Source organism: Hippopotamus amphibius, chromosome 10, assembly GCF_030028045.1.
Source record: "Hippopotamus amphibius kiboko isolate mHipAmp2 chromosome 10, mHipAmp2.hap2, whole genome shotgun sequence".
NCBI classification, from domain to species: Eukaryota; Metazoa; Chordata; class Mammalia; order Artiodactyla; family Hippopotamidae; genus Hippopotamus; species Hippopotamus amphibius.
Window position 1 is genome coordinate 116,249,210 of NC_080195.1, and position 13,800 is coordinate 116,263,009.

The window sequence follows — 13,800 nt, forward strand, 5'->3', positions numbered from 1 at the left end:
ATGAGGTGTGCAGTGAGAAAGGGGCTGCGCCCCTAGAGACGGCCAACCCTCTGCCTATGCCCCCAGAGTCTCCACGCCCCACACCCTCAGCTCCTCCACTGCTCAAGCAGGACATTCTGAATCCCATCGCTCGGCCCACATACTTTAACGTTTTCAAGGTTTCAGAAAGGCTCCTGAATGTCTTCCCCCACATTTTTCAGCAGTTGGACATTCTTTTCCTTTCACTGAGAAAGCATGCCACACAGAAAACGCAAAAAGCAAACCCCGAAATGGAGGCTGCCCTGCAGGCCTCTGGAGCTGGCCAGGGGCCCAGCTCCCTGGGGGTCAGGCAGGGGAGCAGGCCCCCGGGTTGGCAGCCAAGCCCAGGTGTCCCTGCCACAGACAGCTCAGGAAATGAGGCTAGCTGGATGCAGAGGATGCCAGCGTGCTGAAGATCAGGCCCAGCGATGCTGGCGCCCACAGAACGGGGTTGCTCCTGGAATGCTGCATGTGGCTGTGCGCCCGCCACCAGGAGGTGGTCACTGCACGCCGGCTGAGTCAGCGCTGTGCCTGCTTGCGCCTGGGCACCACATATTCCCAGCAGTCATTACCTCTGCGTTCTCCTGAGGCCTGGCACAGCTGCGGAAACACAGAACGACTCGTGACACCCCGTAAAGAAGTTGTAGGTGCCACCAGACGGGTGGAGGCTCCAGAAAGCCTCCCCAGAAGTTCTGCTAGTCTTGGTCACCGTTCTGGCCAGAGGAAGCTGGTCAGGCAGGTGCCGGCCCTGGGCAGGTGGCAGTGACAGCAGGGCCACTGACAGAGTGGGCGTGCCGAGCCTGCGAGCTGGCTTCTTGGCTTTCTTCCAAGGACGTTTCTCTCTGGCCCCACCCCAGACCTGCTGTGAAGTTGCCCCTGTGAGTCTTGGCCTGATGTCTCTCAGGTGCCTCCAGCCCTCAGTTCTCTGATTCTCTTCCTCCCCCCAGGGCATTTTTGACAGGCAGAAGCAAACAGACTCGTGCAACTCAGCAAACTTGATCCCCACCAGCGCTGTAACCATCATTCCCCAGATCACAAGGAGGCTGCGTGATCCCAGCAATCAGCCACAGCTGCCGCGGGAGGCGGGGCGGAGCCGAAGGCGGGACCAGGAGAGCGGCCCCGCCCCCGGGCCCCGCCCCTCTCGGGCGCCCGGCGGCCGGCGCGGGCAGGACAGAGGATCCCAGCCACCGCGGCTCCTGTTTCCGACGGGCCGCCAGAGCGCCGGACCAGCTTCCGGCCTCCTGCGCCGCGTGCGCGCCGCGGCTTCCGGCCGGCTGTGGGCCTCCACAGGGGACATGGGGAAAGCGAGGGCGCTGCGGGCGCGGGTGCACCAGGTTGCCGTGAGGCCCGCGGGCGAGGCCGCGCCGGGCCCCGCGCCCCCCGCCCGCGAGGCGGCCCCTCTGCAGACCTCGGCTGGCGGAGTCGGAGGGAAGGTACACCGGGGGCCCCGCGGGTGGTGGGGGAGGAGGGGCCTCGCGGGCCCGGCGGCCCGGCGCCGCCCTCACCCCGGCGGGCCCTCCCGCGGGCCCCCCCGCGGGCCCCGAGGCCGCGCGCACTTGCGGCGCATCGAGCCCCGCGCGGGTGGAGAGGTCCCTGCGCGTCGTAGCTGCGCGGCGAGCAAAGGCGAGGGCGTCCCGCGGCGCCGACAGGGCCAGGGGCGCGCCGCCCCCCCCCCCCCCGCGCCCGTCGCCGGTCGCCCGTCGCCCCCGCGCGGCCTCGCCGAGCCCCGCCCCCCGCGTCCCCGCCCCGCAGCCACGCGCCCGCCGCCCCCGGCCCTCTTGGCCTCTTCTGCGCGCCCCAGCCCCGCCCCTCGCCCCGCGTCCCAGCCCCGCCCCCGCGTCCCCGCCCCCCAGCCACGCGCCCCCCGACCCCGGGCCTCTCGGCCTCTTCTGCGCGCCCCGCGGCCGCACCGGTGCGGCCCGTGGCCTCGGCGCTTGGCGCCCGGGACCGAGCGAGGCCGCGCGGCGTGTGTCGGCGGCGCCCCGCGGGGGGGCCAGGCCACGTTTTGTCCGGCCCGGTGCTGAGCCTGGAGCTGCCCGGGGGCGTCTCACCGCCGTCCGTACCCGCGCGGCCCGCACCGGGGCCGCGGACGAAGCCTCGCTGGAGCGCGGGGGCCGTGGCCTTGCGTCCGCGGTGCTGACCAGAGCAGCCGTGTTTGTTGGAAACGTCACACGTCCGTCAGGGCCCACCCCGCGCGGGCAGAGGGCCGGTAAGCACCGGGGACGCTCAGCGGCTAACGGCGGAGCGGATGTCTGAAGCCAGGGTCGGGCGTCCGCGCCCTGACTCCCAGGGCTTTATTGGGGCGGAACTCACGTCATAAAGTTCACCCAGTAACGTCTGCTGTGCAGTGGGTTTTTTGTTTTGTTTTGTTGGCACACGGGCTTAGTTGCTCCGTGGCATGTGGGATCTTCCTGGAGCAGGGATCGAACCTGTGTCCCCTGCATTGGCAGGCGGATTCTTAACCACTGTGCCACCTAGGAAGCCATGTTGTGGGTTTTTAAGTCTGTTCACGGATCTGTGCAGTCATCATCACGGCAAATGTTAGGACATTTTCATCCCCCTGAGAGGAAACCCCGTGCTTTCTGTCAGCCATCCTGGCAGCCGTGACTCTGCTTTCCGTCTGTGTATGTGTGCTCCTTCTGGGTGTTCCGTGTACATGGAATTATGTGATGTGTGGCCTTTTGTGTCGGGGGTCTTTCGCTGAGCGTGTTTTTGCGGTTCATCCTTACAGCATTTTTGTAGCATTTATTTCTTTGCTGTCCTTATTCTTTTCATGGATGGAAAGTAGTCCATTGTATGGGTAGACCAGACCACGTCACATCTTGTTTATGCATTTGGAAGTTGGATACTTAGGTTGTTTCTGACTTTTGGCTGTCGTGGTAATACTGCTGTGTACGCATTTTTCTGTGGGTGCCTGGAGTGGAATTGCTAGGATGTGTGGAACTCTGTGTTGAACTTTTTGAGGAATTGCCAGATTTTCTTACACAACGGTCGCACCATTTTACAGTCTCACCAGCAATACACGAGGGTTCCAATTTCTTTTTTTAAAAAAAGTTTATTTATTTATTTATTGGCTGCATTGGCTGCATTGGGTCTTCGTTGCTGCACACGGGCTTTCTCTAGTTGTGGAGAGCAGGAGCTACTCTTCCGGGGGGGGCCACGCTTCATTGTGGTGTGTGGGCTTCTCATTGTGGTGGCTTCTCTTGTTATGGTGCACGGGCTCTAGATGCACGGACTCCAGAAGTTGTGACACGTGGGCTCAGTAGCTGTGGCCGGAGGGCACTAGAGCACAGGCTCAGTAGTTGTGATGCACGGGCTTCGTTGCTCCATGGCATGTGGGATCTTCCCGGCCCAGGGATCGAACCCATGTCCCCTGCATTGGCAGGCGGATTCTTAACCACTGCGCCACCGGGGAAGTCTGCCAATTTCTTCACAACCTCTCCAAAACTCACTATTGTCTGTCTTTTTGATTATAGCCCTCCTACTGGATGTGAGGCTGTATTTCATTGTTTTGATTTGCATTTCCCCAAGGGCTAATGAATAATGTTCAGTATTTTTTTCATGGGCTTATTGACTATATCTTTGGAGAAATGTTTATTCAGGTCCTTTGCCCATTTACAAACTGTGCTGATTGTATTTTTGTTGAGCTGGCAGAGTTCTTTCTGTACTATGCAGACTAAACCCTTATCAGATAAATGCAGTTTGCAAATATGTTTCCACTTCTGTGGTTTGTCTTTTTACTTTCTGGATATTGTCATTGGAAGCATAAAGGTTTTAATTTTGATGAGGTCCAGTTTGTTTTGTTTTCTCTTTTTTGCTTGTGCTTTTGGTGTTGTGAAAAGCCAAGGTTTAGTTGAAAGCTCAGGGGAGTTTGAGCAGAGTTTGGTTATGGAGAGACTTTTTGTCAGTGGATGTCCTTTGCTGGTTGACATAGGGCTCATGAGGTACATTGGGTTTATTTATTTATTGGCTGCGTGGTGTCTTCATTGTTGCACACAGGCCTTCTCTAGTTGCGGCAAATGGGGGCTATTCTTCATTGTGGTCTCGGGCTTCTTGTTGCAGTGGCTTCTCTTGGTGGAGCATGGGCTCTAGGCACACGGGCTTCAGTAGTTGTGGCACACAGGCTCAATAGTTGTGGCTCATGGGCTTAGTTGCTCCACGGCCTATGGGATCTTCCTGGAGCAGGGATCGAACCCGTGTTCCCTGCATTGGCAGGAGGATTCTTAACCACTGCGCCACCTAGGAAGTCCCTGTACATCAGTATTTACATATTAATTCCAGTGAAAGATGGAATCTTCACTATTGTTCATCTCCATATCCTCTTATCCCCTTGTTGTGCTGTTGTTGTGTATGCAAGTTGTGTCTATAGTTACAACCCAACTATGTTATAATTATTCTTTCATAACTAGTTACATGTTTACTTTTTCCAGGCTTCTTGTTTTGTTTTTGTGGATTTGAATTACTGTCTGGTGTCACTTGCTTTCAGCCTAAAAATCTTTGTTAGTATTTCTTATAAGGCAGGTCTGCTAGCAACAGTTTCTCTCAGCTTTGGTTTATCTGGGACTGTCTTTATTTTACCTTCACCTTTGAAGGATGGTTTCAACTGGATATGAGAGTCTCGATTGACTGTAGTCTTTCAACACTTTTATGTTATCCCACTGCCTTCTGGCCTCTGTTGTTTCTGATGAGAAGTCAGCTGTTAATCTTATGGGGGTTCCCTTGTATGTGATGAATTATTTTTTTGCAGCTTTCAAGATTTTCTCTTTGCTTCTAAACATTTTTGACTATTATGTGTCTGGATGTAGATCTCTGTTTGTTCTGTTTGGAGTTTGTTTATCCTACTTGCAGTTCATTGACTTTGGGTGTATAGGTTAGTGTTTTCCATCACATTTGGCAAGTGTTCAGAGATAATTTCTCTGAATATTTTTCCTGCCCTGTTCTGTCTCTCTTCTTCCTTTGGTACTTCCGTTACACGTACATAGGTTGGCGTGCTGAATGGTGCGCTGACGCTCTGTTTTTCTGCAAGGCTGTTCTCTAAGGTTATTTATATTTTTTTCTATGAAGCTCCGTTCTTTTTCATCTTTTCTTCAAATGGTACAATTTCTGTTGATCTTTCTTCATATTCACTGATTTTTTTTTCCTCTGCCAGCTCAGATCTACTTTTGAATCTCTGTAGTGAAATTTCTTGTTTTGATTAACGTATTTTTTCACTCCAGAATTTTATTTACTTATATATGTTATAAAAACATATAGTATAAAAAACATACATATATATATTTGTTATGGTATGCAGTAGGGTTTTTTCCCCCAGATAAATATCATTTTGTTTCCACACAATTTATTGGAATTCTCCATTAAATTATCTTGGAGCAAAAAGCAAATAACCCAATCAACGAATGGGTGGAAGACCTAAATAGACATTTCTCCAAAGAAGACACGCAGATGGCCAAAAAACACATGAAAAGATGCTCAACATCACTAATCATTAGAGAAATGCAAATCAAAGCCACAGTGAGGTATCACCTCACACCAGTCAGAATGGCCATCATCAAACCATCTAGAAACCATAAATGTTGGAGAGGGTGTGGGGAAAAAGAAACTCTCCTGCACTGCAGGTGGGAATGTAAGTTGGTGCAGCCACCATGGAAAACAGTCTGCAGGTCTCTTAAAAAACTAAAAATGTAACTACCATATGATCCAGTAATTCCACTCCTGGGCATATACCCTGAGAAAACCATAATCCAAAAAGAAACATGTTCCACAATGTTCACTGCAGCACTGGTTACCATAGCCAGGATATGGAAGCAACCTAAATGCCCATCAGCAGATGAATGGATAAAGAAGATGTGGCACATGTATACAATGGAATATTACTCAGCCATAAAAAGCAATGAAATTGAACTATATGTAATGAGGTGGATAGACCTAGAGACTGTCATATAGAGTGAAGTAAGCCAGAAAGAGAGAACTACTATATGCTAACTCATATATACAGAATCTAAAAATATGGTACTGACAAACCCAGTGACAGGGCAAGAATAAAGATGCAGATGTAGAGAACGGACTTGAGGACACAGAGTTGGGGGCCAAGGGGAAGCCGGGACGAAGTGAGAGAGTAGCACTGACATTACACACTACGAAATGTAAAACATATAGCTAGTGGGAAGCTGCTGCATAACACAGGAAGATCAACTCAATGATGGGTGATTACTTAGAGGGGTGGGATAGGGAGGGTGGGAAGGAGTCACAGGAGGGAGGGGATATGGGGATATATGTATAAATACAGCTGATTCGCTTTGGTGTACAGCAAAAACTGGCACAAGAGTGTAAAGCAATTATATTCTAATAAAGAGCTTTACAAAAAGTATCTTGGAACTTTTGTCAAAAATCAGTTGACCATGTCATGGCAGAAGTTTCAACTGCTTTGGCCACCCAGTTCCATAGAATGACTTAGGAAATTGTTCCTGTAAGTCCAACCCAAGTTTGTTTCATCCCAGTGATTCTGTAAGTCAGTAATACCGTGTAAGAAGCCCCTTTCTTTTTAAACTAGTGAGAGCAGATACTGCAACCAAACCCAGACTGATATACCTTCCTTACAGCTGGGGGTGACCTTGTGACCTACTTCTGGTAAAGGAGAAATAAAGGGAAACCTCGGCCCCGATAACTTTACGAAGCCTTCTTATCAGCCCAGGCCTGCCTGCTTGTGGATTTCTTTTACATGAGAGAATAAAGTCCTAATTTGTTAAAAAAGAAAAAAAATCAGTTGACCATGTATGTGTGGGTCTAACATGTTCTGTTGATCTGTTTGTGTATCTGTATGCCAATACCATGCTGAATTGATTGCTGTAATTTTATTTTGTTGTTTTTAAAAAATTGAGAGAGAGTTGATGTACGATATTATGTAAGTTACAGGGGCACAACAGTGATTCACAATTTTTAAAGATTATGCTTCATTTATAGTTATTGTAAAATGTGGGCTGTGTTCCCCATGTGCATGCAGTATAGTCTCGTAGCATATTTAAGAATTTTATCTTTGAATGATTTCTGTCTCTTTTCTGTTGTTCTCTGTGTCACGAGATGTTGTCATCATACTTTCCTGTAGTTGTTCAGACATGGTCTCTTTTAGTCCTGAGCCTATATTTACAGTGGCCGCTATGATGTTGTTGCCACGTCCAACATGGGGGCCCCTCAGAAGCAGCGTCCGTTGCCTAGGTCTTGCTTTCCAGTGTCTTTGCACCTGTCATACCTGTTGTTGTTGAAAACCGGATGTCCTAGGTGGTGGCAGCACTGCAGGGGTTGAGGATGTTTGCCTGGTCACTTTGCTTGTTCCCTGGCCCGGCTCTGGGCTGCTGTGTGACTCAGAGTCCACTCTCCGCCAGTGTGCAGCCTCCCCTCTCCCTGTTCCTGTTGTTTCTTGTTTTTATCTTTTAGCCTGGCAGCCTGGGTCAGTGCAAGCCTCTTACTGGTCAGATTGTGCTTCAGCCCTGTGCTCACGGAGATCTTTGCTCTTTACTACTGGATACGTGTGTGTGGCTGGGAGGCTGCTGTCGCAGTTTGGGGAGCTGGTGTTTTGACCTTCACAGGGACTAGTGGCTTCGCTATTCTGTCTGGTCACTCCTGAGCAGTGCAGCCTTGAGCTCACACCGCCTCCAGCCTGCCATGATGCCGCTTCCTGGGAGCTGCTCCAGGGCCAGGGCGGCTTGCTGCTTGGCCAGTGTCTGCTCAGAGGTTGTGCCTAAGCCCCTGTGTTATTGACTCCCCTTCCGAGGCCCCTGTCCTGGAGCTTGGACCCAAATGAGCTGGCTGGGCCTAACCCAGACCCCTGGGAGGCGGGGTCTGGGTTAGCACAGTGCGATAGGCAGAGTGACCTGGAGAGTTTTGAAATCTTGATGTGGGATGAATGCTGGCGGGAAACAGAGACGTTGCTGGGAGAGGGAAATGGAACAGCGGCTTTGCAACTGGAGGAAGAGTAAGAAGGTGGGAGGTTTGGGAGGAAACCTGGCTCCTCTCACAAGGGCTCCTGAGTGTTGGTTGTGATTAGTAATCATTGCTGATCCTGAATCTGGTCTCAGGTGGTCCTGAAACAGGGATCCAGGCCTGGGTGGTGAACAGAGGTGCAGGAAGGATGCGGTCTGAGAGCTCTGGGGCCTGACCTGGATGCCTTGGGCTCCTCTCCGGCTCCTGCTCTGGAAAAGCCCGGGGCCCGGCCCTTGCTGAGGGGTCTCCTCTCTGTCCTTTTCAGGAGTGGGCTTTCATGAAGGCCGATGTCTTTGCCGGGACCACGATAGACCCCAGTGCCTTGGTGCAGAAGCTGGATGTGGACGCGAGGAGCATCACCTCCATCAGGAGAGGTGAGAGCGAGCGGAACGGACCTTAGGGTCGGGTGGTTGCGGGGTGGGTGCCAATCCAGCTTCCATGCACTCAAGCATGGGCCAGAGCAAATTGAAGGTTGGCTTGTGCATTTTTTAAAAAATATATATTTTTTAAGATTTGTTTATTATAAATAAGATTTATTTATTTATTTATGGCTGCGTTGGGTCCTCGCTGCTACGTACGGGCTTTCTCTGGTTGCGGTGAGTGGGAGCTACTCTTCATCGTGATGCACGGGCTTCTCAGTGCAGTGGCTTCTCTTGTTGCAGAGCACGGGCTCTAGGTACATGGACTTAAGTAATTGTGGCATGTGGGCTCAATAGTTGTGGCTCACAGGCTTAGTTCCTCCACGGCATGTGGGATCATCCTGGAGCAGGGATCGAACCTGTGTGTCCCGCGTTGGCAGGTGGATTCTTAACCCTTGCGCCACCAGGGAAGTCCTGCCTTCAGGAATTCTTTAGTAAGTATTTCTAAGGGCTCTTAGAAAAAAGACATAAATATACCTACGAGGCCATCACTACAGCTAAACACATCAGTGGTAGTTCCTTATTTCAGGTAAACGAAGCAGAAGAGCTCCTCTCTCCGTGGCTGCCTCAGTCAGAACCAGGTGTGAACAAGGGTGCGTGGCAGCCCCTGCTCCCCTTTTCCGCCATGTTTTTATCGTGTGGGGGAGGCCTTTTTTCCAACCGCACTTTCCGCGTTCGGGGCTTTGTGGTGCTCTTAGCCTGAGCACCTAGTCTGGGCTGGTCCTGGAGGAGAGGAGCTGCTCTCCTGCCCTGGGTGGCCTCACTGCCACCACTTCCTGGAGAGAAGCTTCGTGCTGTGTGTGCAAGCTGCGCGTCTGCAGCGGAGAGACTGGGAATGGACGCGTCCGCAGCCCTGTTGGGAGCACGCTTACCTCCAGGGCAGGGCCTCCAGGGTTTTAGGGTCATTTTTCCGGGTTTCCATCTGCAGTGGGTAAATAGCTGCTGGGCTTGTAAGTGGTTATTTCACAGGCATGGTTTGCATCAAGCATTTCTCATGAGGTTGTGTTGTTTGCAACGTTGCTTTGGATTTTTTCCCTCCACTGGGGGGATTATGCGAATCTCCTTGCCTTTCTTTGTACATTGAAACTGTAGGGAGGGAAACCTCCCCTCCACCCTCCTAGGTTCTTGGCTAGGACCCTGCAAATTAGACTAGCAAAGACAGATGAACAAGAGAAACCCAAATTACTACCGTGTGTGGGTGACACCTTGTGGGAGAAGCCTCAGAGATGAGTACCTCAAAGTGGTGGTTAGAACTTGGGCCTCCGTAGCATCTTGGCGAAGAGCAGTGCTGCTGTGGGCTTCCGAGGGCAAACTGTTGGAGGTGGATACGTGGAGGAAGGTTCACGCAGGTCCACGTGGTGCTGGCTCTGGTGTCCTCATGGCTGTGAGGCTTCCCCGGAAGAGGGGGTGCATGGCTGTCCTCATCTCAGAAGTTCCTGCCTTTGGTCAGATGAGGGAGGTTCCGGAAGGCTTTTTCTGCACCTGCCGATTCTGTCTGCCTCCAGCCCAAAGTAACCCTGGCATCCAGAGGTCCTCAGCCCTCAGACCCTCCTGCTGTTTCTCGGGATGCATTCCACAAAGCACATTGCAGCACTCTGTCCTGCCTGAGTGCTTTCCCATGGAGGGGCGGGTGCACAGGGACTTGCCTTTGGTAGGACGGGCAGGGTGCACCTGTGGCCAGAGCTGCGGCCCCTCAGGTCCCTTGGGTGACCCACGTGATGAAACGGCTCTCTCTGTGTTCACTGGGTCTTGTGTGGTTTGTGTGCCAGGCAGTGAGGGCCCTTTTCTGGCCAGCAGCAGCATCGCTGGGCCCCACCCCAGACCCACTGAACCTTGTTTTCTCACACCATCTCTGGGCCTCCGATGCTGCCAAGTTCGGGACACTGGCCCAGGGCCTAGGGGGTCCTGCCTCAGGCTGCAGGGGCACGGAGGCCCCGTTTCCTCTTGGTCCTGAGCTGGGATGGGCTGTCCTCATGTTCCCGACCGGCCGTCTCCTGATTGCAGTCCCCAAGGTGGCAGCGCCTCGGTGCAGGCCTGCGGGTCTGGGAGCTGGCACTCAGGACTGTGTGCGGCAGGGAGAACTCAGTTACCCCTGAGCCTTCATCCCGAGCCTGAGAGGTTTTAGAAAATTCCAGGCCACTACAGACAGCATGGGCTGCCCAGGGAGCATGGCCAACCTGAAAGAGCAGCTGTCACTTCCCAGTGGAGGGGACACTTAAAATCTGGGTGGTGTGTCCTGAAAACCACAGTTGGGGAGGGGGGACAGAGAAGGAAGGAAGGTGTTTATTTTCTTTTATGAGGTGGTCTGCGGGGTGTGACCATGGAGGAGAAGGAGCGGCTGAGAGAAAGGTTTGTTACACTCACAGGTCCTAGAGACCAGGACGTGGCATGCAGGGCTACGCGGGGAAGCACTAGGGTGGCCAAGGGGCAGAAGACAGGGATTGGCCAACCCCTAGAAGGCAGTCTCTCTCCAGCCAGGGAGGGTTTCTTTCTAAGATGTCGAGATGTCATGATACGTATATGTAAATTAAAGGAAGTTAACAGAAGGAGAGGGCCTGGGCTGTGGGGCGCAGAGCTCAGAGCACCGCCAGCTCTAAGCGCTGTGGTGGCTGGCCGAGCCATGAGAGCCGCAGGCTCTGGGACTGGAGGCTTGGGTGAGCAGCCTGAGGCCGTGCGCTGATGGCGGGTGGGGGCCTGTGCTCTGCGGGGGCTGGGGCGGGGCCCTCGGCGCTCCCCTCCAGGCCTCGGCTGCTCAGCTGTGAGAGGGTCATGAGGGTCCTCGCCTCCTCAGTGCCGCCTGCTTTGGGGCTCAGATGAGTCAGTAAATGTGGAAGGTCGGGAACGGGGCCTGGGCCTGGCTCTGTATATGCCCAGTGAGGCAGCAGGAGTCACACCGGCTGCGTGTCCCCTTGAGCAAGGCTCTCTCTCTGCGGGCTGAGCTGCCCTGGTTCCCAGTGGCAGATATCTGTCAGTAGACCCACGCCTCCCTCTGCAGCACTCTTGCAGTTCAGGGTTCCTCAGACTCGCCTCCTGATTGACCAGTGCCCTGACTCCCTCAGACGACGGGCCTTGTGGCTCCCCAGCGTTTGAGCCGGACCAGTGGCCCGGGGCAGAGGCAGGTCATGTGGAAAGTGGCATTCTGTGACTCAGCTCTGCTCAGTGACCTGCTAGGCCACGACGGTGAGGGCGCCCGCCTGCCTGGACGAGCACATCCTTGCCCTGGGCTGAGGTGCAAATAGCGCCGCTCCCAGCATCCCTGGCTGCTCTGCCGCGGCTGTGCAGCCCGTGTGGTCCATGTGGTCCCAGAAGAGCCTGGTGTTGGTTCCCACCCCCCAACCAGGGTGGGTGCACGTCCACTGCGCTCCCGTCCACTGCGCTCCCGTCCTGTGCGCACACCCTCCCCTGCACCTGGATGCAGCAGGGCCTGGTTGGTGGGAGGGGCAGGGGTTCCTGGCGGCATCTCTGTAGCTTCCATGGGAAGCCTTTGGGGGCCCTGCTGGCCTGGGAGCCAGGCCTGCCCCTGTTTTCCTTCGGATTCCAGGCAGGGGCTCTGAGCTTCCTGTGGGGGAAACGCTGGGCCCAGCAGTGATGGGCCTCCCCCACCCGCGGCAGACAGCCCCCAGCCACCCTCAGCAGAACTCGGCTTTGCCCCGAGGGTCAGGGTCATGGGCTGGTGGACCTGCACCTGCGCGGGCGGCGGCTGCCCAGCTGCTCTGCATGCGCCTCCGGGCGTCGCGGGGAGGTCTGGCCCCAGCCCCCTCTCCCGCGCCCTCCCGGCACGGGTGACCCGGCGTTGTTTCTGGTTCTCCATTGCTGCGTGCTGCCGCGTCGCAGGAGACGAGCCCCGCCGCGCCCAGGTGAGCACGGGTGTCGCCGGCCCTCCTCTTGCCCCGGGTGGACAGGCCGGGCTGGGCCTCGGAGCGGGAGGGTGGGAGGGCGCAGGGGGCGGGGGCTGCGGTCTGCAGCGGCTCCGGGGGCGCGGGCGGGGTGGTGGCGGCGGGGTGGAGGGACGTGGCTTTGCCTGGCGCCGTGCTGCCGGGAGGCCCCCGCCCCCGCCCCCGCCCCCGCCCGGCCCTCTGCGCTGCGGCCGCGCGTCCCTCTCCCTGCGGCCGGGCGCCCCCTGCTGGCGGGCCGCTCCGCCTCCTCCCGAGCGCGGTTGGCTCCGAGGCCAGCAGGGGGCGGCAGAGCCGCGCCAGCCCGGAGCGGCCCTGGAGGGGGTTGTGGAAGAGAGCCGCTGCCCCGCGGGAGCCTGTCCCGGGCGAGACCCGCTGGGGGCGGGGCGGGGCCCCGGATCGCTCTCCCCTCCCCCCCCCCCCCGCGGCCCCTGCAGGGCCCTGCGGGGCGTCCTGGCGGGCTTGGTGGGCAGCGGCGTCTGCTGGTCTGGGCGCCTTCCTGGCCCGGGCCGCGGTGCGTGCTGTCTGCCGCCGGCGGCGCCTCCCCGTGCTGCCCGGCACTTGCCCCTGTGTCGCGGGGGAGGCCCGGGGGAGGGCTGTCCGCTGCCTCCGGGGGCACCCTGAGCTCCGTGTGCGCGGCAGCCGGGGGTGGCAAGGGCCCCCCCGCTGGGCTCTCCGCGCCCTGGTCTGCCTTGAGCCCCGTCCTTTCTGGCGACGCAAGCAGGGAAGGGCGCAGGGACGAGCGCGGTCGGGGAAGCAGCCTGGGGACCGTGCCCGCGGGGTTCTGAGAAGGAAGGGTTGGGGTGGGAGGAGCGGCCGCGGGGCTGCGCCCTCAGGCCGGCTCCTCTTCCTTGAAGGCCAGACGTTTCCCCGTGTGTTCTTTGCGGCCCTGGATGGGCTCTTGGCTGGTGGGAAGTGCAGGGGATTTGGCTGCAGCGTGGCCGTGGGAGGCGGCGTGTGTGGACAGGTCCGAGGTACCAAGGAGCTGGGCGCGCAGGGACCCCCCAGTGCGTTTTGTCGCAGGGCCCAGCAGGAGGGGCGGATCAGGGCACAGGGGTGGAGGTGGACGGGCACTCAGCCTGTTGCACCCAGTGCCACAGGGCTCAGGTAGGCAGTAGGGAGGGGTTGTCCACCCGCTGCCAGGAGTCGTGGGGCAGGAGGCAGCGGGTACCGGCAGCCGAGCGGTGGGCCTTGGGCAGCATCTCTGCAGCAGCGCCCAACAGCGGGGAGTCGGGCTCCGGTCGCTGAGCTCAGGGCTCTCTGTAAGGAGCAGCGTTTGCCCCGGGAAGGGGGTCTGGGCTTTATTAGCTGTTCCTTCTGTTGCAGTGACGTCCATGCCCCGTCAGACTTCTCACCCGAGGTGACTCTCTCAGCCCGTCACTAGGAGATGCACACCCCTGCGGCTGAGGTTTCAAAACAACCGATGTGGAGGCTCACACTGGCCACTGTGGCTGCCTTTTGAACCATCTAACGTAGCTCACCTGTGTGTGTCA

At 56.3% G+C, this 13,800-nt stretch overlaps 1 protein-coding gene across 1 annotated transcript in view; it reads left to right on the plus strand.

Moving 5' to 3' along the window:
- The first annotated feature begins 1,223 nt into the window (after window positions 1–1,223).
- The window catches only part of SLX9 (SLX9 ribosome biogenesis factor), a 30,600-nt gene continuing 18,023 nt past the window's right edge, over window positions 1,224–13,800 (plus strand). The window contains exons 1-2 of the mRNA XM_057697063.1: window positions 1,224–1,451; window positions 8,261–8,369. Coding sequence (XP_057553046.1) covers window positions 1,314–1,451; window positions 8,261–8,369 — 247 coding nt within the window. The 5' untranslated portion in view covers window positions 1,224–1,313. The remainder of the gene's footprint in view (window positions 1,452–8,260; window positions 8,370–13,800) is intronic.